The 21,237-nt window shown below is 42.2% G+C and overlaps 1 protein-coding gene across 1 annotated transcript in view; it reads left to right on the plus strand.

The window, feature by feature from the left end:
• LOC124794936 (delta-1-pyrroline-5-carboxylate synthase) overlaps positions 1 to 21,237 on the plus strand; it is a 205,032-nt gene that overhangs the window by 172,350 nt on the left and 11,445 nt on the right. The window contains exon 14 of the mRNA XM_047258653.1: positions 12,431 to 12,526. Within this exon, the coding sequence (XP_047114609.1) occupies positions 12,431 to 12,526 (96 nt within the window). The remainder of the gene's footprint in view (positions 1 to 12,430; positions 12,527 to 21,237) is intronic.

The following is a 21,237-nucleotide window of genomic DNA, read 5'->3' on the forward strand; positions in this document are numbered from 1 at the left end:
TACTGTTCTCGAAGGTAGGTGTAATGCTATTCATGCAGAGGCTGCAGAGAGCTATATACTAACAAGAACCGACCTTCCCAACACAAGATTCCTTGTCTTGTTGTGACTCAGGTGTCGGGATATTGCAGCCCAAGGTCACACAATCGTCGTAGAAATCGCACAAACGAACCTGCAGAAGTTACCGTCATCACTTCTGTTTCAATGAATCCACACGTGAGCGCATTACAGCTTGGACAGAAAATTGTCATTCCTAAAACCAGTGTATATCACACTCCAGCACTCACCATTTCCTTCCTTACACGGAGAATTGCATGGGAATGGTTTCCAGAATCGTGTGCTGTTCATCAGTAAGTATAGCAGAAAATCCTCGCCACCCAGAACTTCTTATACGGTGTTCTTTTTACTGCTGAGTTTCTCTTCTCAAAAGAAGGACATGTGGATACAAAGAACACGCCTTATTAATCCAGCAAAACCCACGACAGTTTAGACAAGTGGAACACCAGCTTCAATGGAAAGTTAATTTCTGGTAGTATGTGCTAGGTATCACAATTATGGCTCCATATTTCATCGATAGTAACCTCAAAGGCCGAATATACTAACTTTCTCCTACGAATTCTTCCTCGTCTTGTGGGTGAAGTACTGCTAAGCACCCTAACGCTTATGTGGTACCAAAATTCGGATAACCTTCACATAATGTCTTGCGAACATGTCCTGTTCTGAAACGAAGTTATCCTGCCAGATGGTTTGATAGTGAACCGACAACAGGTTGGCCTGCTCGGTGTCTTGATTTAACGGCTCTGAGGTTTCTTCTTTGAGGATGCATAAAAGACGTTACCTATCACGATATTCGAAGAACTCCAACGACATGCATGAATTTATTGTTTGCTAAGTAATACACTACAGCATGCAACACTGGAAGCAGCGAGGAGTTTTTTCATCAACGGTAGGATCGGGGCATCGCTGTCAATGGTCACAGCTGTCAATGGTCAACACTTACAACATTTTTAAATGTTCTATCCCTTTCTTTGCGCGCAGCACTACCAAATGGTATTAAAGATCCATTTTCTGATTTTTAATTGAGTTAAGTGGTGTGTTTAATTAAACGTGATACGTTTTTGAATAGGTCTTCGGTCGCTATTTGGAAAAGACATACTACTGTTCATAACTCTGTAACGAACAAAGTTATAAGAAGGACAGTCATGCTGGTTGATGTCCCCCTCATAGCTAAATAAAACCATTTTTTATTTTGTTTATGGGCAAAAAGATGCGTTGGGCTGTAAGATTAATGCGACACCCTCGATAGAAGCCAAGGTCACTTTCTGTTGCAATGGATTTTCAGTAATAGATTCTATCTTATATATTAATATGGTCACTTTCTTTACATTCGTAGGTGTTGGAATCAGGGGGCATCATTAAGCAAAGTATTGTTAAGACCATTAGTGTCACTAAACGAAGCACCCTCCTAACCGTCGCCAGTAATTCAATGTTCGTCCTGCGTTGTATTCTGCATTTGTTACTCCAGTCAAAATGAATGTCTGACATAAAAGTTCCGTTACCAACTTATCAACTAAGTTGCATGACACAACTCCAACTATAATCTGAAGCAATTTCTTTCGGCTAATCCGAACACAGTAAAGGTTCAGAGGTTTATTTTCACCTACGGTACAGGGTAATTAAAAAATCCATGAAACATCTCAAAAACTGCTAAAAGTAAATGACTAAATGTAACGTAACAAATGAAGCAATAAATGAAAGAAAAACCATCAAATTATTTTTTAATGTAGTACCACCATAGTTTATGAAAGCGGCGGCGAATCAGCAGAGGAAGTATTTTGTGGGCTATAATTTGCTCATAGCCAATCGGTCGTTTGTTCGCACCGTGGACAATGAATGAAGAGGGTGGAACTTAGTGCTGGGAAACTGTTTATGTCTCTTGTATAACACAAAAGGGACGTAAACTGGTCAGTAACAAGATTCACATGATGCCACCAATCTACAATATCGTACTAAAGCGGTACAGAAATTCGAGGAAGATGGTTGTTTGTTCGATGCAAGACGTTCGCGATGACTTGGCGTGTCAGAGAAAACGTTTGACCGTGTGAGGAATGTAATGTTGTGAAGTTGCACGAACTCTACGAATTCAAGTAGGGTACAACTGAACATCCCTGAGCCATCAGTGTGGAAAATACTTCGTAAGGGATGAAGACTGAAGCCATACAAAGTGACTCCCCTGGAGTATAAACACGTGTTACTATTGATGGTGAGCCACCCACCAGAAGCGTATTTTAAGCTCGGCAGACCCTTTTGTGTTATTCAAGAGGCATAAACAGTTTCCCGGCACCAAGTTCCACCCTCTCCATACATTGTTCACGGTGTGGACAAACATAGGGAAACACTTAAATACAACACATAACCATGCCTAACACAGTGAGGAACACTAGTTGTCCGCAGCTCGTGGTCGTGCGGTAGCGTTCTCGCTTCCCGCGCCCGGGTTCCCGGGTTCGATTCCCGGCGGGGTCAGGGATTTTCTCTGCCTCGTGATGACTGAGTGTTGTGTGATGTCCTTAGGTTAGTTAGGTTTAAGTAGTTCTAAGTTCTAGGGGACTGATGACCATAGATGTTAAGTCCCATAGTGCTCAGAGCCATTTGAACCATTTTGAACACTAGTTTTCAGTCGTCTCGGTATGGATAAATACAGATTCTTCATGGTTTTTAATGGAATCTTATCCATCCTTCCTGCAAAATAGTGGGAAGTTTAGGTAACGATGATGGAAGTGGATAACAGTCTCGGACGCTTCTCTCCGAAGTAGATCTCAGATTCTCGATAATTCTGAGACCTGGTCACTGTGATGGCCGAGAGAGATGCGACAATTCATCCTTGTGCTCTCAAAACCAGGACGATGAGAACTGTGCAAACAGGGCCCTGTATGTAGTCTTGGAACACAGCGTCACCACGGAGGAACGAACCTTGTACCACTGGATGCACCTGACTAGCCAGAATGGTCACATAATCCTTGGTAGTAATGCGTCCTTGTAAAGTATTCATGGAAACCAAGGAATAACACGATATGGCTGTCCAAATCATCACCGAACACCCGCCATGTTTCACTCTTGGGACGTTATCTCGGCCAGAAGTGAGAAGTAGTGTGAGACAAAACTCATACCCCCGAAAGGTATTTTTCCACTGCGCCGTAATCTCAGTTCTCCTGTTACGGGCATTTCATCACTGATGAGTAGCTTTGGAAATCTAGCTCTCCCTGCAATGTCCTGCTTCTGTAGCTACCTTCGTGTTGTTTTGGTGCTTACAGGGTTCGCGAGTGCGACATTCATTTTCGTCACACTCCCCTTCAATAACCGTCTGTCACGATCACCCAACACACACTTTCTTCCGCGTTACGACTTAGCGATGATGTATTTCCTCTTGCCCTGTATGCGGTATAAATTATTCGATACGATACTCCCTGAAACACAAGACACTTCGGTTACCTTGGTTACGGAAGCCCCCACCATACGAGCACCAACAATTTGCCCCCATTCGACTTCACGTAGCTCCGACATAATGCACTCAAAACTACACAGGACTCAGCTGTGAGCACGACTGACAGTAGCAACGTATTGAGGACATCGTAAACGTTCTGTTCGTGGTCAAATACAACAGAACAGCCTGCAGGCTTCGGTAGCATTTGCATTTATGTTCCAGCAGAAATTTTTGGCGGTGTTCTATTTGTCCAACTCCTGTACAACACAAACTTGTTACCGCACTACGTACACATCCATTAAAATCACTTTCTCTCAAAAGATGCAAACCACAACGGAGTGGGCCATTGATTGCGGTGGAAGAAATGTGACTGAACCTGCCCCTTGTCGTTGGCTGGCCATCTGAAGCAACCTCCCATCTGTGAACTCGTACGCCAATGGTTGCCGGAACCAGGTGGACTAGCATATGCACCTACCTTGAACTATCATCACCACAAATCATTCACAGCTCGCTCCTTCGTCCAGTGTCTTCGGTAGTTTTCCAGAATAGCCACCAACCTCCAACAGACCCACAATAAACTCTCTCTAAAATTCTTTTAATTCAGTCTTGTGATCATCGACCCGCCCTGGCTTGCTCACTATGTCTTTTAATCCAGTATGGTGCTGAAAACACTCGTTTTCAGCAAGTGAAATGCAGTTTCTGTGGGCTCAAGACTTTAAAACTCTGTACAATCCATGCCCAGCACGGCACTTTGAATGATCACCTTTTCTGCCCTTCATAAGTGCTCGACGCAACTACCGTCTACTCCAGGTCGTTATAGAGGTAATCATTCTTCAGCTTTCAGTTGTGTTCATTCCCTGGGCGTTTCGTTATATGTTTGTCAAATGTAAAGTGATATTTAAATAAAACATACAGTTCATAGCCTTGGTCACGTTTCTCCTTACATCCAACATCAGATTTATAAGAGGAAAATACGATTAAACAAATTTCAGAATCTTTGCAACATGTGCTTGTTAGATAAAAATTAATTACTCATTAAAGATTTGTCATCGCAGCTGCCTCAAGCGCCAAGATTTGTAACTATTGCGCATTATACAAGTAACTGTTAACGATTTCCTTACCTCTTTGTTGCTCCAGTATAGAATAAGAAACACACTCGCTTTTTCGTTTGTATGTAATATGTTACTGTTCTTGTTTCACAATTTCTAAAATTCTTACCTCTTTATCCCTTCTTGTAAATCTGATGGAGGCTGTAAAGCCTAGACCTATTATGTGTTTAATTAACTAAAAATGTAACCAAGACTGTGAATTCTACGATTTATTCCGTTATCAAGATCATCAGTCTCTTCTAAAGTCAAGACGACATCGTTTCATATAGAGATACCGTGGGTTACTATACACACATACACTGTCTGTCCCAAAAGTTCCTAGAATGATTTTATTCTTGACTTATAAGCGACATCAGCGCGGTAACTACGGTGGCAACTTTGATACCAACAGAGAACAGATAACTTACACTCGCTCGGTCAGATGCGAGCACGCGGTGTTAAGTAGTGAACGACGTTGAGTTGTAGTGTGCCAGCGCTATTGTGTCACAAATTTGCAATGGAGTAATGTATCTAAATCAAGTGTTCTACACGTTCATCCAGAATGTTTCGAAGAAGAGCAAAGAGTGCGCAAGGTTTGAACCTCGCAATTTGACTCTTGAACAAAAAAGCGAGGCGTGGACACCCGTTGCAAACAGACTGTAATTCATTATACGCACAGTTCCTAGGTAAAATCATCACGGGTAACGAGACTTGGTGTTATCAATACAACACTACTAAAAATCGACAAAGTGCAGAAATTCACATGAAGAGTAAAGGCGCTGACAACGTAACTGACATTTAAGCCAATGTCAAGTGTGAGTTGAACAACATCCCGAAGAAGTATTTTTATGACCATTTCATATAGTGAACGTGCTAAGCGTTGTACTGAAGAGAGGGGGACGAAGTAGAACACCTGAAGCATTAAAGCCATCATCTTAACTTTTCTCTACTTTTTATTAATCCTGTCTCTAAACTTTTAGCGACCAGTGATAAATATAAAATGAGCGACGTCCTATATTGGAAATTACGTCAACAGTCAACACACCTTGTAAAACGTGACCTTGTATCAGAAATGTCTACCCTGATTTAGTTCCTTTTGAATACGCTTGTATAACCGTTAACATCAGATAATGATAACCGTAATGCCGCAAGATGAACATCAACAAAAGCAAAACGAGGATAATGGAATGTAGTCAAATTAAGTCTGGTGATGCTGAGGGGATTAGATTAGGAAATGAGACACTTAAAGTAGTAAAGGAGTTTTGCTATTTAGGGAGTAAAATAACTGATGATGGTAGAAGTAGAGAGGATATAAAATGTAGACTGGCAATGGCAAGGAAAGCGTTTCTCAAAAGATAAGGTGCGTAGATCACGTAACTAATGAGGAGGTATTGAATAGGATTGGGGAGCAGAGAAGTTTCTGGCACAACTTGACTAGAAGAAGGGATCGGTTGGTAGGACATGTTTTGAGGCATCAAGGGATCACAAATTTAGCATTGGAGGGCACCGTGGAGGGTAAAAATCGTAGAGGGAGACCAAGAGATGAATACACTAAGCAGATTCAGAAGGTATTGGGAGATGAAGAAGCTTGCACAGGATAGATTAGCGTGGAGAGCTGCATCCAACCAGTCTCAGGACTGAAGACCACAACAGCAACAACAATGCCGCTTTCGGATATCACAGCAGCCATCTTCAGGTATTATTAAATTCGTGACAGTATACTGTACAGTTCAATTTTGACGCCGAATGTCTTTGCGTAAGCTGTGGTTCGTTAGTGAGGCGGTAATACGTAGCCTTATGAGTGAAACTAGTAATTGAGAATCATAATTGGGTGACTTTATCGATTAGATATGATCAGCACACTGTCCTTCGCCACACTGGCATGCTATTTATGGAGTTACTACGAAGTATTTCCCCTTCCCATTCACGTAGAGTTTTACAGAAGACTAAAAGCGTGACGATATTTCATATTCAAATTACGTGACATAGGAACTGCTGGCACCGTTATTTAGTATTAAGACTCAAAATAATAACGCGTGCGCGTTTTGAGCTTCGAAATGTATGGTAACCAGCCGACCACAGAGTTACATGGAAGCAGAAAAGATAGCATGTAAACAGTGGGGCAAGTGAGAGGAGAAAGAATATTCCTAGAAGTACGTATTCCTAGACACGAACGATGCCTTGCATTAGTACTCAGTTCATACTGCCGCCTCTGTATGTATCTAACCCCCCCCCCCCCTCTGCTACTGAAAAAGGCACAGATTCTGAAAGTACACACGGTTTTCTCAAATGCGGGCAAGAGCTGTTTGCAAATATCCGGCGGCGTGTACCTGAGACATAAATGCGGTTGAAACTGCAGCAGCTGCACCAACTATGCACATCGGACTTGCAAATGCAGAAAAACCGGTCGCCAGCGGTTCACCCGCAAACAGAACTGCATGCATTCGCTCTGAAACGGCTCGGTTAGTGCAGGCTGTGTACACTGGAATTCTGCGCCTCAGGACGCAGGGGAGCGCCGCTGATGCAGCGCCGCGCTGTGAAACAATAAGGTTTTGATACGCGCGGCACCAGCTGTATGCACGTACTGGGATCTGAATTTGTATATGCTGACCCGGTTTATAAGACTGCAGCAAGTACTGTAACCATTGCGGAGTAACAAAGTCTGCACGTAAGATTGACTCTACTGATGGGTATTCAATTTCAAACCTTTTAACAATCGTTTTACGCAGGTCATTAAGCTCAATACTTCTTCACTGCATAAATAGCAGTCTGTGCACTTACTGCCCTCTTGTTCTGTATTAGTTTTCGTCACTGAACAGCTGTAATACTGCCTCGACGCAAATCGTTGTTTTGCGTATAGCTGAGGCTGTTAGTTCAAGAATTACTGTTTCTACACCCACATCTACAACCATACTCCGCAAGTCACCTGACGGTGTGTGCCGCAGGGTGCCTTGAGTACCTCTATCGGTTCTCCCTTCTATTCCAGTCTCGTATTGTTCGTGGAAAGAAGGATTGTCGGTATGCCTCTGTGTGGGCTCTAATCTCTCAGATTTTATCCTCATTGTAGCTTCGCGAGATACTGTTTGACTACTCGGTGAAGGTATGTTCTCGAAACTTCAACAAAAGCCCGTAGCGAGCTACTGAGCGTCTCTCCTGCAGAGTCTTCCACTGGAGTTTATCTATCATCTCCGTAACGCTTTCGCGATTACTAAATGATCCTGTAACGAAGCGTGCTGCTCTCCGTTGTATCTTCTCTATCTCTTCTATCACCCCTATCTGGTACGGACCCACACTGCTGAGCAGTATTCAAGCAGTGGGCGAACAAGCGTACTGTAACATACTTCCTTTGTTTTCGGATTGCATTTCCTTAGGATTCTTCCAGTGAATCTCAGTCTGGCATTTGCTTTACCGACGATCAACTTCATATGATCATTCCACTTTAAATCACTCCTAATGTATACTCCCAGATAATTTAGGGAATTAACTGCTTCCAATTGCTGACCTACTATATTGTAGCTAAATGATAAGGGATCTTTCTTTCTATGTATTCGATGCACATTACACTTGTCTACATTGAGATTCAATTGCCATTCCCTGCACCATGCGTCAGTTCGATGCAGATCCTCCTGCATTTCAGTACAATTTTCCATTGTTACAACCTCTCGATATACCACAGCATCATCCGCAAAAAGCCTCAGTGAACTTCCGATGTTATCCACAAGGTCATTTATGTACATTGTGAATAGCGACGGTCCTACGACACTCCCCTGCGGCACACCTGAAACCGCTCTTACTTCGGAAGACTTCTCTCCATTGAGAATGACATGCTGCGTTCTATTATCTAGGAACTCTTCAATCCAATCACACAATTGGTCTGATAGTCCATATGCCCTTCCTTTGTTCATTAAACGACTGTGGGGAACTGTATCGAACGCCTTGCGGAGGTCAAGAAACACGGCATCTACCTGGGAACCCGTGTCTATGGCCCTCTGAGTCTTGTGGACGAATAGCGCGAGCTGCGTTTCACACGATCGTGTTTTTCGAAACCCATGCTAATTCCTACAGAGTAGATTTCTAGTCTCCAGAAAAGTCATTATACTCGAACATAATACGTGTTCCAAAATTCTACAACTGATCGACGTTAGAGATATAGGTCTATAGTTCTGCACATCTGTTCGACGTCCCTTCTTGAAAACGGGGATGACCTGTGCCCTTTTCCAATCCTTCGGAACGCTACGCTCTTCTAGAGACCTACGGTACACCGCTGCAAGAAGGGGGGCAAGTTCCTTCGATTACCCTGTTATCTTGTAAATACTTCTCTATTGAGCAACAATCCATACATAGTACTGCAGCAAACCTGTGCGTCCACATCTACAGATATATTGTTAAGCGGCGCGTTTCGTCACAGGGTTATTTGGCAACCGTGATAGCGTTACGGAGATGTTTAACAAACTCAAGTGGCAGACTCTGCAAGAGAGGCGCTCTGCATCGCGGTGTAGCTTGCTCGCCAGGTTTCGAGAGGGTGCGTTTCTGGATGAGGTATCGAATATATTGCTTCCCCCTACTTATACCTCCCGAGGAGATCACGAATGTAAAATTAGAGGGATTAGAGAGCGCACGGAGGCTTTCAGACAGTCGTTCTTCCCGCGAACCATACGCGACTGGAACAGGAAAGGGAGGTAATGACAGTGGCACGTAAAGTGCCCTCCGCCACACACCGTTGGGTGGCTTGCGGAGTATAAATGTAGATGTAGATGTAGAAGTATTTCCAGGTTTTAAGATGACCAAACACGCCCGGATAGCCGGGCAGTTAAAGCGCCCGCTTCAGGGAAGTGGAGGCACGCCTTTCCCGTTTAGAACTCGCCCAGTGCATTAACTATGATGGTCGGTGTGCCGGTCACCCTGGACGTGGTACTTTGCAGGTTTCCACATCTCGCTAGGTGAATAAGTGGCTGACACTTTCGTCCCGCGATGCACACTACGCAAACATTGGAACACATTCTCACACTTGCACAGAGAATTTACTCTAGGGGCAATCTCATTAGCTGCACTGCTTTCGTTCTCGGGGGGTGAATAGGACATTGATGTCTTCTCTCCTTAAACCCCAATTCAGCAGCAGCAGCAAGGTGATTGCACGAAAACTACAAGATATAAAGATAATAGGAACATATTTCTGTATAGAGCATCTCTCCAAACTTTTATATCACGTTTCAGGTACTAAATTTGGTCACCGTTTACGAAGCGGTATTCGTCAGTAAGTCAAGGAAGTCGCTGACACGAATTGCCTGGGAAGGCGGACAGCATCCTTTGGAAATTGTCATTTAGCTTGACTATCTACAGGCTCGAACTGTTGCAATGCGATACTACGGAGCAGATGATTTGTCTACATGTTCTGACACGCCTGTGCCCCAGTGAAATTACGCCACAGCGCGTCTTACGAACCGAAATTTTGAGAGATGCTCCAACCGCTGATATCTGAAACTCCTTTGCATATGTATAATGAAGCGCGGACTATCCCCATAGGTAGTGACAAATAAGCTATGATACCTTAATGGTATGCAGAATGTATATTTCCAGTGCCCGAGATAACAAACTTATTAATGCTATCTCACACTCAAATTAAATAGACAATAGTCATGCAACTGTGCAGGATTTGGAGTGTATTTTCCATTATATCATCAGTATGGTTTTCAGTTTTCAAACGTAGAAATAATGTAGAGACAACGAGAATAATCAGTTTAGCTTCTTTCTATATCTGAAAAATCAAAACCACACTACTGATACAATCGAAAATGCACTCAAAATCCTACACAGCATACCAAACGGTTTTGCTGTGAACATTCTTGAAGAATTGAAAACCTGTATAAACATGATAAAATGCCCACAAGCGAACAGCGTCGCGATTGGTAAAATAAACACTTAAAATCTTTCCAAGCGAGGTCGGATTTCTCCTATTTTATTATGATGATTATTCCTCCCTGTAGAGGTGGGCGCCAAAAAATACTTTCACGCTCTGAGAAAAAAGTTGGTGATTGAAATTTCATGATAAGTTCTGCCTCAACAAAAACGCCTTTGTTTTAACGATTGTCACCCCAAATCACTCATCATATTCGTAGGACTCTCTCCCCTATTTCGTGATATTACAGAATAAGCTGCCCATCTTAAACTTTTTCGATGTCCTCTGTCGATCCTTTCTGATGTGGATCCCAAACCACACAGCAATAATCCAGAAGAGGGCGTACAAGCGTTGTGCAGACAGTACCTTCACTAGACCTGTCGCGTTTTTCTCAGTGTTCTGCCAATAAATCCTAGTCTTTGGCTTCCTTTACCCACAACATCATCTACGTTATCGTTCCGAGTTAAGCTGTGGTATTTAGATGAATTGAAAGCCTTTAGATTTGTGTGTTTTATCGTGTAACCGAAATTTAGCGGTTTCTTCATGTGGATGTTTCACATTTTTCAGTATTTAGTGTCAATTTCCACTCTTCGCTCCATGCAAATATCTTGTCTAAATCGTTTTGCAATTTCTTTTGATCATCCTATGATTTTATAAAATGTTATGTGACAACATCATCTGCAAACGTTCTAAGAGTACTATTCAGATTGTCTTCTAAGTCATCCATGTAGATCACGAACAGCAGGAGTCCTGTAACACTTCCCTGGAGAACCCCCAGATATTGCTTCTGTTTTACTCGTTCACTTTCCTTCAATTGCTACTAACCGTCGTCACAATAAATGTATTTAGTAGGTCTAATCCAATTCCTCATACTCTGAAATGTCTGCTCAACAGCGTGGACGTTTTCCAGACAAAAGCAGCTAAATTCTCAATGTCACACCACGACACAAAGCCTCTTCGACTTTCCCATACCAACTCCGAGCATCAACTGACCAATAGTAATGGCGTACAACTTTCAAACGAGTAGGACCACATGCCCCGTCATCCGCGAACGAAAAATTTTGGTCGAGATCAAACCGACTCGACAAAGATTTAAGTTCGTCATAGTGATCATGTAAAGAGTTTCTAAAGACATTGCACCGATAAATCTAAACAGGTTAGACCAAGTTCTCATAAAGTATTGGAAACATAAACATCGCTATTCACAAAAAGACAAAATGTTTAAACTCCCTTACCTAATTCTCGAAAACCATAAGCGAGATATACAATGGTGGCGGCATAATGATCTCAGTCTTCTTCGAATGCAGGTTCTCCAAATTTACCCAACGTGGTTTCACGAGAATAACGTGGTCTTCATTTCGAGGATTCTCATTGCATTTATCTTATCCTTACGTATGGGTTATGTCAAACGGAAGAGTCGCTTTGAATATCCTGTCGACTCGTGGGCTATATTGTCTTGGCTGCACTTGTAGGGCAGAAAGAACGCTAAGATACAGGGCAAGAGCGATGTATGTGTAAAAATAAAGCACTGCATCAGGATAAAACAGTAAAAATAAATGATTTTCCAATTTTTATCGTTACATTGTGTTTGTGCTTTGTTGCTTATCCATTTTCCTGAACTGGTGTATACAAGAGAGTTTCTTTTTTTTTCACACTACGAGGTATGATAAGAAATCGATATTGATCGCATATATATCTGTCTGTTGTGGTGTACTTATTACCATTTGATTTTCGACTAGGAATTGAAACATTTAGCTATGACGGGTTTAATGAAAATCAGTCCACAGCAGTTTAGAGAAGTGTGTTCTTGAGCTTTGCCAGAAAATGTTGCGTTTTAGGGCTAGCACAAGAATAAACGAGGACGGTAATGCAAAATTGTGTGCACGACAAACGGCCAGCCCTACGCTCTCGAAGTCTTAACCATCTGTCATAAACACCCATCTTGAACTTTCTTTCTAATGTTGACAGATAATGCCGCGGAGGAGTTCCAGAGACAGGTGGACAGTGCGTGCGTCTTCCACAACGCCAGCTCCAGGTTTGCTGACGGCTACCGCTTTGGACTCGGTGAGTATTGAATAATAAGAATAAGACTAACATTTATACGTCCTTTGATCATTTTGTACAAATAGCTTCAAACAAGAGTTCAATACACAGAATTAGATAATGTAACAAGTACACAAATATTTATCTCATTATATACAAAAGTAAGGAAAACATTCTTTTTTGACCCACACCTCATCTCTTCTGGTGCTTGTCAACAAACACACACACACACACACACACACACACACACACACACACACACACACGACACTACACTGACTATATCAGATTAGACTTAATCAGATCATAGATGAAATTTCACTCATACAGTTATTGTTGCTCTTCACCAAGCTTACTTATACAGCTTTCTGGTTGCTGGGTTACCTAGAAAGATTAAAACTGAGAATCAGCAGCAGAAATATACTCTACACAAGATGCCCCAGGAGGAATTGTAATAATCAAGATTTTCAGGAACGACCTTTCAAAACAAAAAGGTCTAGTAAGCGTGGATTCTATAGTGCGTACATTCAGAGCTATGAGAACTTCTTCTATAGAAGAGATGCGTTTCATAGTAGCGAAGATGAACAACATATCATAGTTCTTAACATAAGCATTTTAGAGCCCTTGTTTACTAGGCTTCTTCGCTTAGAATGGTCGTTCCTGTCACATCCCCGAGTATTGGCGATTCCTCCTGGGACACCCTGTATAAAGACGTAGAAAAACAGAATACACATACTCTGTGGCAAAGTGGATGACCTGTATCATTGTGAATACTTTATATATTCCTTCGTGTTACACAAACTATTTGGTATTACGAACTTTCTCAACTCCTTTCTTTAACGTACCTAACGTTTTGATGTTCTGTAAGTTTTCTGGAGACACTTTTCTTATATAGGGCTCTCATTGTGTTCTTCGCTATGAAAATCTTTCCTACTTTTTGGGTCATTATTGTTTATATGGCTGTTTAACGCTCAAAATTCCCTATACGATTTACGGTAACACACACATTTGCATACAGTAGCAAGCTAAATCATTATGACCACTACCCACCGCGAGATCCACTGCTTCCTAGAGTTATTGCGGGCGCGCAGCGCCGTCAGAAAATTATGTAAGCGGACCAGAGACGAATGGGAAATCATTCTAGCAACAACGAGAGCCGGCCGGGGTGGCCGAGTGGTTCTAGGCGCTACAGTCTGGAACCTCGCGACCGCTACGGTCGCAGGTTCCAATCCTGCATTGGGCGTGGATGTGTGTGATGTCCTTAGATTAGTTAGATTTAAGCATTTCTGTGTCCTAGCGGACTGATGACCTCAGAAGTTAAGTCCCATAGTACTCAGAGCCATTTGAACCATTTTGAACAACAGAGGCCGCAGATGGGGAAATCCACTAATGAAAGTAACTTTGACAAAGGGCAGATTGTAATGGCTCGGCGCCTGGGAACTAGCATTTCGGAAACGACAAAAATGGTCGAGTGATCGCGTGCTGGACATCTATGGAAAGTGGTTCTAGGACACAGAAACCATGAATAGGCGACAAAGTGTTAGACGCCAACGCCTCACCGCAGAATGTGGACGCTGAAGACTTGCCCACTCTCTAAATCAGGACAGGCAGCCATCTGTCGCACATCTGACAACAGAGTACAGTTCTGGTGCAGATATGTTTCGGAGTGAGTCGTTCAGCGCACAGGGGGATCCATAACACACGGCCCTAAGAGTTTACATTTTGACCGATAGAAATGCGTGGGACAGTGGAACAATAGAAACGTGTGACCTGGTTGGATGAATCACGTTTCTTGTTACACTAGGTCGACGTTCGTTTCCGGATACGCCGTGAACCAGGCGAAAGACTGTTCGAAGAAAGCAGGGAGGTCGGAGACGTTCACCTGAACTACCATGGGACCTGTGGTAGTAATGGAAAGTACCATGGCAGCTGGGGACTATGTGAACCTTACTGCGGACCGCCTGCATCCCATCATGCTTGATGTCTTGTCTGACAACGATGATATACGTCAGGCATAGAGACTGACCGCTTCACAAAGTCAGAATCGTGGCACAGTGGCTTAAGGGGCTTTATACTGAGCTCACGTTGATGTCTTGTCAAGTATACGCCAGATTTATCTTCAAATCCTTAATAAGAGAAATATGTTTTCAGCAGCTACTCTCAGTTTCCGAAAAATGGTTGTCTGTTTCATCATATTTTTCAGATCCATTTTGTTAGTGCTGGTTCAGTTATGTAAGAAACCGTGAATGGAGGTTTTCCTAGTTTTCTTCGTATATTATGTGGTAGCTGCACCCATTACGTCCATCCTATGAGTATTAGGATTCTGTAATTAGGCATGTATTTATTATAAACTTGATTAGCGCCCACTGCTTTGCTCGCGTAGACTGTATGTCCTGCAGAGATTTTTTTTGTTTTTATTTAATCGAATTTTTATGTTGTTCGCAAATTGCAACACCTTCTAAGCTTTTCACGCTAATTAAGGCCATATAAGCATGGTCTTTTCCGAATGTATTTGTGACCAAGAAGTGGTTCTCGTAGCTGGAGTCCAAATTTTTTGTTAATTATGCCTTTTGCGTTCATTTGCAGATATTTCCACAGTAAATTTCATCCCCTAACAAATGCTTCTTTGTATCTAACCGAGAAGTAAAATTCCAGTTTTCATAAATGTAGCTTTAAAATTTTATTAATGTAATGAAATATTTTCTTAAGAATTTTCGTGCCCTATTTCACTTCCTTGGGGGTTAAATTTCCAGAAACGGTGAAACACGCACCTTTTTTATTTCTAACCGAGAAGTCAAACACCAGTTGTCGTAGATGTAGTCTTAAAAATTTCTTAGTACTTCTTTAGTAACTACTTACTTTCAAAAAAACTTTCAACCACTATTTTAGCCCCTTAGTGGTTGAATTAGTTCTTATTTTCTGACTGAGAAACCAAATACCAGTTTTCGTAGGTCTAGCTTCAAAATTTCCTTAATAGCAACATACTTTCAAAAACCCTTTCATTCCCACCTCCCCCCCCCCCCCCCACATTAGGTGTGGACAAGCCCTTTTTAAACGATGCCTACAGTATAAGATCCACGCCGTCGCGAAACTTCAAGTTTCTGTCCCTAGCTGGGCTATTACGAGTCAGTGAATCAATCTGACCCTATTTCACCCTATTAGGCGTAGAATTTCCAAAAACAGTAGCACACGTATTTTTTCATCTGTAACGGAGAAGCCAAACACCAATTTTCAAAGATTTAGCTTGAAAAATTAAATATTCATAGATTTAACGTTAAAAATGCTTTCACAATAATAGAAAATTTCACCCCCTTAGGGTTTCTATTTCCAAAAACTGTAACACATAATTTTTCTTTTTATTTATAACTCAGAAGTCAAATACCAATATCCATATATGTAACTTTAAAAATACTTTAGTAGTTCTTTAATAATTACACATTTTCAAAAAAAAGCTTTCACTTACTTTTTCACACTGTATGGTTAAATTTCCAAAAATTCTGAAAGGTGTACCTCTTTCTTCTGACAGGAACCAAGTAACAATTTTCGTATTTCTAGCTTCAAAATTACCTTAACAGTGACATTTTTGAAAAAAAACTTTCCTTCATCCCTTATTTCATCCCATTATGTTTGGAAGTTCAAAAAAATCCCTTCTTAAACGACGCGTGCAGTTTAAGATCCACACCTCCAGATTTCAAGTTTCTGTCCAAAGCGGCTTGGGCTGGGCGATGATGAGTTAATCAGTCAGCCAGGACCCTCTCTTTTATATACAATGATTAAAGGGATGAAGGTCGCGCCCCGAAGACGGTTTGAGTATTCGTTAAAGGTCCATCCCAATCGTTTCAATTTGCAACTGGTGGTATTAAACTGTATCTCTAAAGCGGGTAGTGAGAGGTGATTAACCTATAGAGACTTGAAACTAAACTTTTAAAGAAATAATTTGAAAATTGGTAATATTTCACGTCTTAGTGTCACGAAAAGCCAATAATCTGTATCAAAAATTATCATTAATCCATACATGACCTGCAGCTCATGTATCGTATGCGATATAGCAGGTCTCTATCAAGCATAAGTAACCTTAACCAATTTTTCAAATGTGACACATCTGGCCTCTGTGAAGCTAAAGTAGTCAAAAGTTTAAAATGTTTATTTATTGCTGTTTATTGGAAATTTAAGTTAGGAAACATTAATGAACAGAAATCAGAGCTTGTATACACTATTTATTTATTCTTTCAAGGCTTTTTATGAAACTACAAAGTACGGAATGTGAAAATGCCAAAGATTCAATAATTTCAGAGACTAACTTTTGCAAAAGTGTGTTCATTACACATTCTTATATAATAATATACGCGTTTACCTACCTATAAAGATTACTGCGCAAGAATGCCTGCTTCACGTAAGCTTTGTGGGAGTGAATTTTCAGTATCTTCGTGAATGGAAACACCCAAGCACTTTCTTAGGATGATCGAGATGAACCTTGAATTCCTTAATCAATAAGCGTAGAAGTACATTTGAACCCTGTTACCCACGAACAGGAGACGATCATCTCACCTACGAAACCTCATAGCATGGTCTTCGGTGAGTGGACCACAAGTGAGATAAAACGAAGGGAAAGCGGAACGAGGACAAGTTATCACAGTGATTCACCTTTATCTCGCACCGCTCCCAATAAAAGACGCTGTATTAACAAAGTTCTCTCCTAGATTATCGAGGCTGTATCCTATTTTTCTGCCAAGCGCACAAGTGTTAAAGCATAAAGTACAGCAGATATTGCAACTCTCTCTCTATCTATCTATCTGTCTGTCTCGAACGCCGTGGCTATAAACGTAACAGCCATAACACAAATCAGTGTAAACATCCGTTTCTCGACTGTTTGATGTAAGCAGTTTTTGTTGAGGGTATTGCATCCCACGTTGTGAGCTGAATGAAGATACATTTCTTTTTCCAATTTCTGCTATTCATGCTGCATTCGCGCCCTTTCCATTTTAAGCAAATGTCCTTTTGGTCTGTGCATTAAATCTGACTTCACACATTCGCTGTACTTTTGTCCATTACCGGACTTCACACGTATCTTTTGTGTACGCGTTAATGGCTTCCGCGACCTTCTAAAAAGATAGCATCTCAGAGCAACGTATAAAATTTTGCGACAAGGCTGGGAAGTAGTTGCAGTACAATTTTGTTAAGATTAGCGAGTCTAAGTGAGAGTAATGGCACAGTCGTTACGTTCGAGAACACGAGGAACTGCCAGCATTAGGCGGTGGAAACCACCGGGACAATGGAACCAGATCTGGCTGGCAGCCAAAACGACGAACGCTTGGTGCGGGGTGAGATAGGGGAGGGGACAGGAAGTCGCCGTCCGCCGCGTCAGAATAACTTACCGGCGGCGCGCGGACGGTTTTGCATGGACGGCTCCCAACACGAATGTGGATGCAAGCCAAACCTGCGTCCTCGCAAATTTGCAGGCCACCTGGCAGTTTGATGTTTTTGGTCGTACACTAAGTTTCGTAGAGCCTCGCTGTTGTAGTGGCGTCGACCACGAGCTGATGGACTAGAATTAACTTCTCCGTACTTCTATGTATACTTTTTCCCGGGAGGAAGGGGTCTGGAAAGGTTCAAATTTAACTTACAGACTATGTCCGGTGCCCTTACGCAAATCAATGAGGTCATTACTGAAAGAAAGGCGACGTGTCAAAAGCATAATTATGGTTGACGACCGTGTTACTCAGAGAATAGATTCATGAGGTTGTACAAGAATTATGCAAGTGAATAGATGCTTCTTTCCTCTGAGTGTCATGCCGTTCAACACTTTCGCAGTTTGAGTGTACAGTGTTGGAATTACGATCTGGTTCTGCGTAAAATTTCTCCTATAATTGGCTGACACCTGTCCTTCTGGCTAATTACGACAAAACACGCGGTTTACGAGCATGGTTTAATAAGTCAGGAAAGAAAGCAAGAAAAAAAATTTTTGTTTCTTAAACAACGCACCTTACCTCTCAGCATAGTCTCCATTGAGAGAAATACATTTGCTCCAGCGATCCTCCAGCTTTTTAATCCCATCGTAAAAAGTATGTTCTGTTAAACTCTGCAAAATACTCGCTGATGACAATTTCTTTTCCGTAAGCCTAAATTTCAAATTAGAGAGAAGAAGAAGTCACTTTTGGCTAAATCTGGTGAATATGGCGGATGAACAACCGATTCGAAGCCCAGTTCATGCACTTTTGCCTTTGTTATGGCTGTTATGTGGTATGGTGCATTACCCTCGTGAAAGAACACACTTTGGCGTGTCAATTTCGGTCTTTTTTCAGCTAACGTAACTCTCAAATGATCCAACAATGAAACATAATAGGATCGTGTTATGGTTCTGCCTTTTCCCACGTGAATTATGAGTATTAGTCCTTGGCCATCCGAAAGAAACAGTGGTCGTCATCTTACCATATGACGAAATGGTCTTTGTCTTCTTCGGCGCGCTTCCACCAACCTTTGTCCATTATTTTAACTGCCGTTTTGACTATGGTGTGTAATGATAGATCCAGGTTTCATCAACAGTCACAAATTGGCTCAGCAAATGCCGGGATGGTTCCTCTGAAAGGGCACGGCCGACTTCCTTCCCCATCCTTCCCTAATCCGATGAGACCGATGACCACACTGTCTGGTCTTCTTCCCCAAACAACCAACCAACCAACCAACCAACAAATTGGCTCAAAATTCTTGCGAACTGCGGTTAAATATCACCAGGTATTGATTTGAAATGTTTTGCCGGATACGCCTTTGGTCGACTGTGAGCAATTATGGCGCCCACCTCGCACACAGCTTCCTCATAGCCTATTGTTCGTGCCGGATCTCATGCATTCGCTCTGTTGGAACGCCTACAGTCCCATCAAATCTCATTCATTTTTATTCGGCGGTCTTGCATCACCATATTACGGATTTTGTCAATGGTTTCCATTGTAGTGGCCTCAACTGAACGGCCGAAGTTCACTTCGTCATTTGTGGTTGTCCGACCATGTTTAAACATATTAAAGCAAATTGTGATGATGCAGAGTCCGCCTAAACTTCATCCAATTCTGTTTTGATCTGTGTAGCAGTCTAACCCATCTAACGATAATGTTTAATAACAGCACAAAACTCGGTGTTCTCCATTTTAGATCTCACTAACACACTAATCAGTTCATATGCTGTCAACAACAAACTGTACGCTGTGCATTGTTGAAGTTCTTTGTACGATCGTTGGAATAATCAAGCTTACCAGACATGAAGTTGCAACAAAAATGTTCCATTCTTTCATGGAAATTTAGTAGACTGATCAAACGATCCTCGGAAACGTTTTCCTATACCACAGGATATTACTACATCGAACTGGAAACACTGGTGCACCTACATGCTTTCGCACTGCCCTCTAAAATCTGCTGTCATCTGTTCATAAATTCGTGTAACTAAATAGTATCGTGATGACTGGGTGTTGTGTGATGTCCTTAGGTTAGTTAGGTTTAAGTAGTTCTAAGTTCTAGGGGACTGATGACCATAGCTGTTAAGTCCCATAGTGCTCAGAGCCATTTGAACCATTTGAACTAAATAGTAAATAATTCCCCACAAGCTTTTTTCTCAGAATGCACTTATTCGAAAAGCCAGAGCTTGGCGACAGTATTATGCTACATAGTCCCCATCACATTCTGTGACCTTACGCCAGAGGTGTGTTAGAGCATGTACTCTCTGTTGGTGAAAAGCTATTTTCCTGTGCTCGTAGACTTCTTTTCAGTGCATGAATTACGCTCTCATCATCTTAAATGTGTGTCCCGTCTAGAGAATCCTCAAAGGGCCTAAACAGACGGAAGTCTGGGGGCGTCAGGTATGGGCTGTAGGATGTAAGAGGCAGTGATGTCCGACCCAGTTTGCTGATGTGTTCTTGGGTTCCGAGACGTGTGGGCGTGCGTTGTCATTTTTTATTTCTTTTTTTATTCTTGTCAGGCTGAAGAGCTCGGAGACTGTTCTTAAGTTTTTTCAGTCCTCACATATGCCTCTGAAGTCATGGTTGACCTTTTGGCAACGGATGCATGCCATCACCACTCCGAAAGACTGTCATGTCTTCGCCAGCAGAGGGAACTGCCTTGAATTTCTTATTTTTGGTGATAGCAGGTGGAGCCACTCCAGCGATTACCTTATTCGTTTATGGCTCAGTGTGAGGCAACCAGGTTTTGACCTCTGTGGTGACCTGCGACACGAAGGTCTCTTCACTAGTCTCAGACTGCTCCATCAGTTCAGATGGGTCCGCAGCTCGTGGTCGTGCGGTAGCGTTGTCGCTTCCCACGCCCGGGTTCCCGGGTTCGATTCCCGGCCGGGATCAGGGATTTTCTCTGCCTCGTGATGACTGGGTGTTGTGTGATGTCCTTAGGTTAGTTAGGTTTAAGTAGTTCTAAGTTCTAGGGGACTGATGACCATAGATGTTAAGTCCCATAGTGCTCAGAACCATTTTAGTTCAGATGGAATTTTGCTGTCTGTTGTGAGCATTCGTGTAACCAATCTTAAGCACAGCTTCTCCAAATGCTCACGGATATCTGTGGGGCCAATTCTCGAGTTGTGATGTACCGGTCTGTGAAGACAACAGCATCCGTACGGTACACTAAGTCGGGAGCAGTCGCTGTGAGTGGGTGCCCCAACGTGGTCGAACATGGAAAAAAGTTTCCGCACTTCCTGTAACTTTAACTCTCTTTATTGATCACCCAACAATACACCTGTCA

Source organism: Schistocerca piceifrons, chromosome 1, assembly GCF_021461385.2.
Source record: "Schistocerca piceifrons isolate TAMUIC-IGC-003096 chromosome 1, iqSchPice1.1, whole genome shotgun sequence".
In the NCBI taxonomy this organism is placed as follows: Eukaryota; Metazoa; Arthropoda; class Insecta; order Orthoptera; family Acrididae; genus Schistocerca; species Schistocerca piceifrons.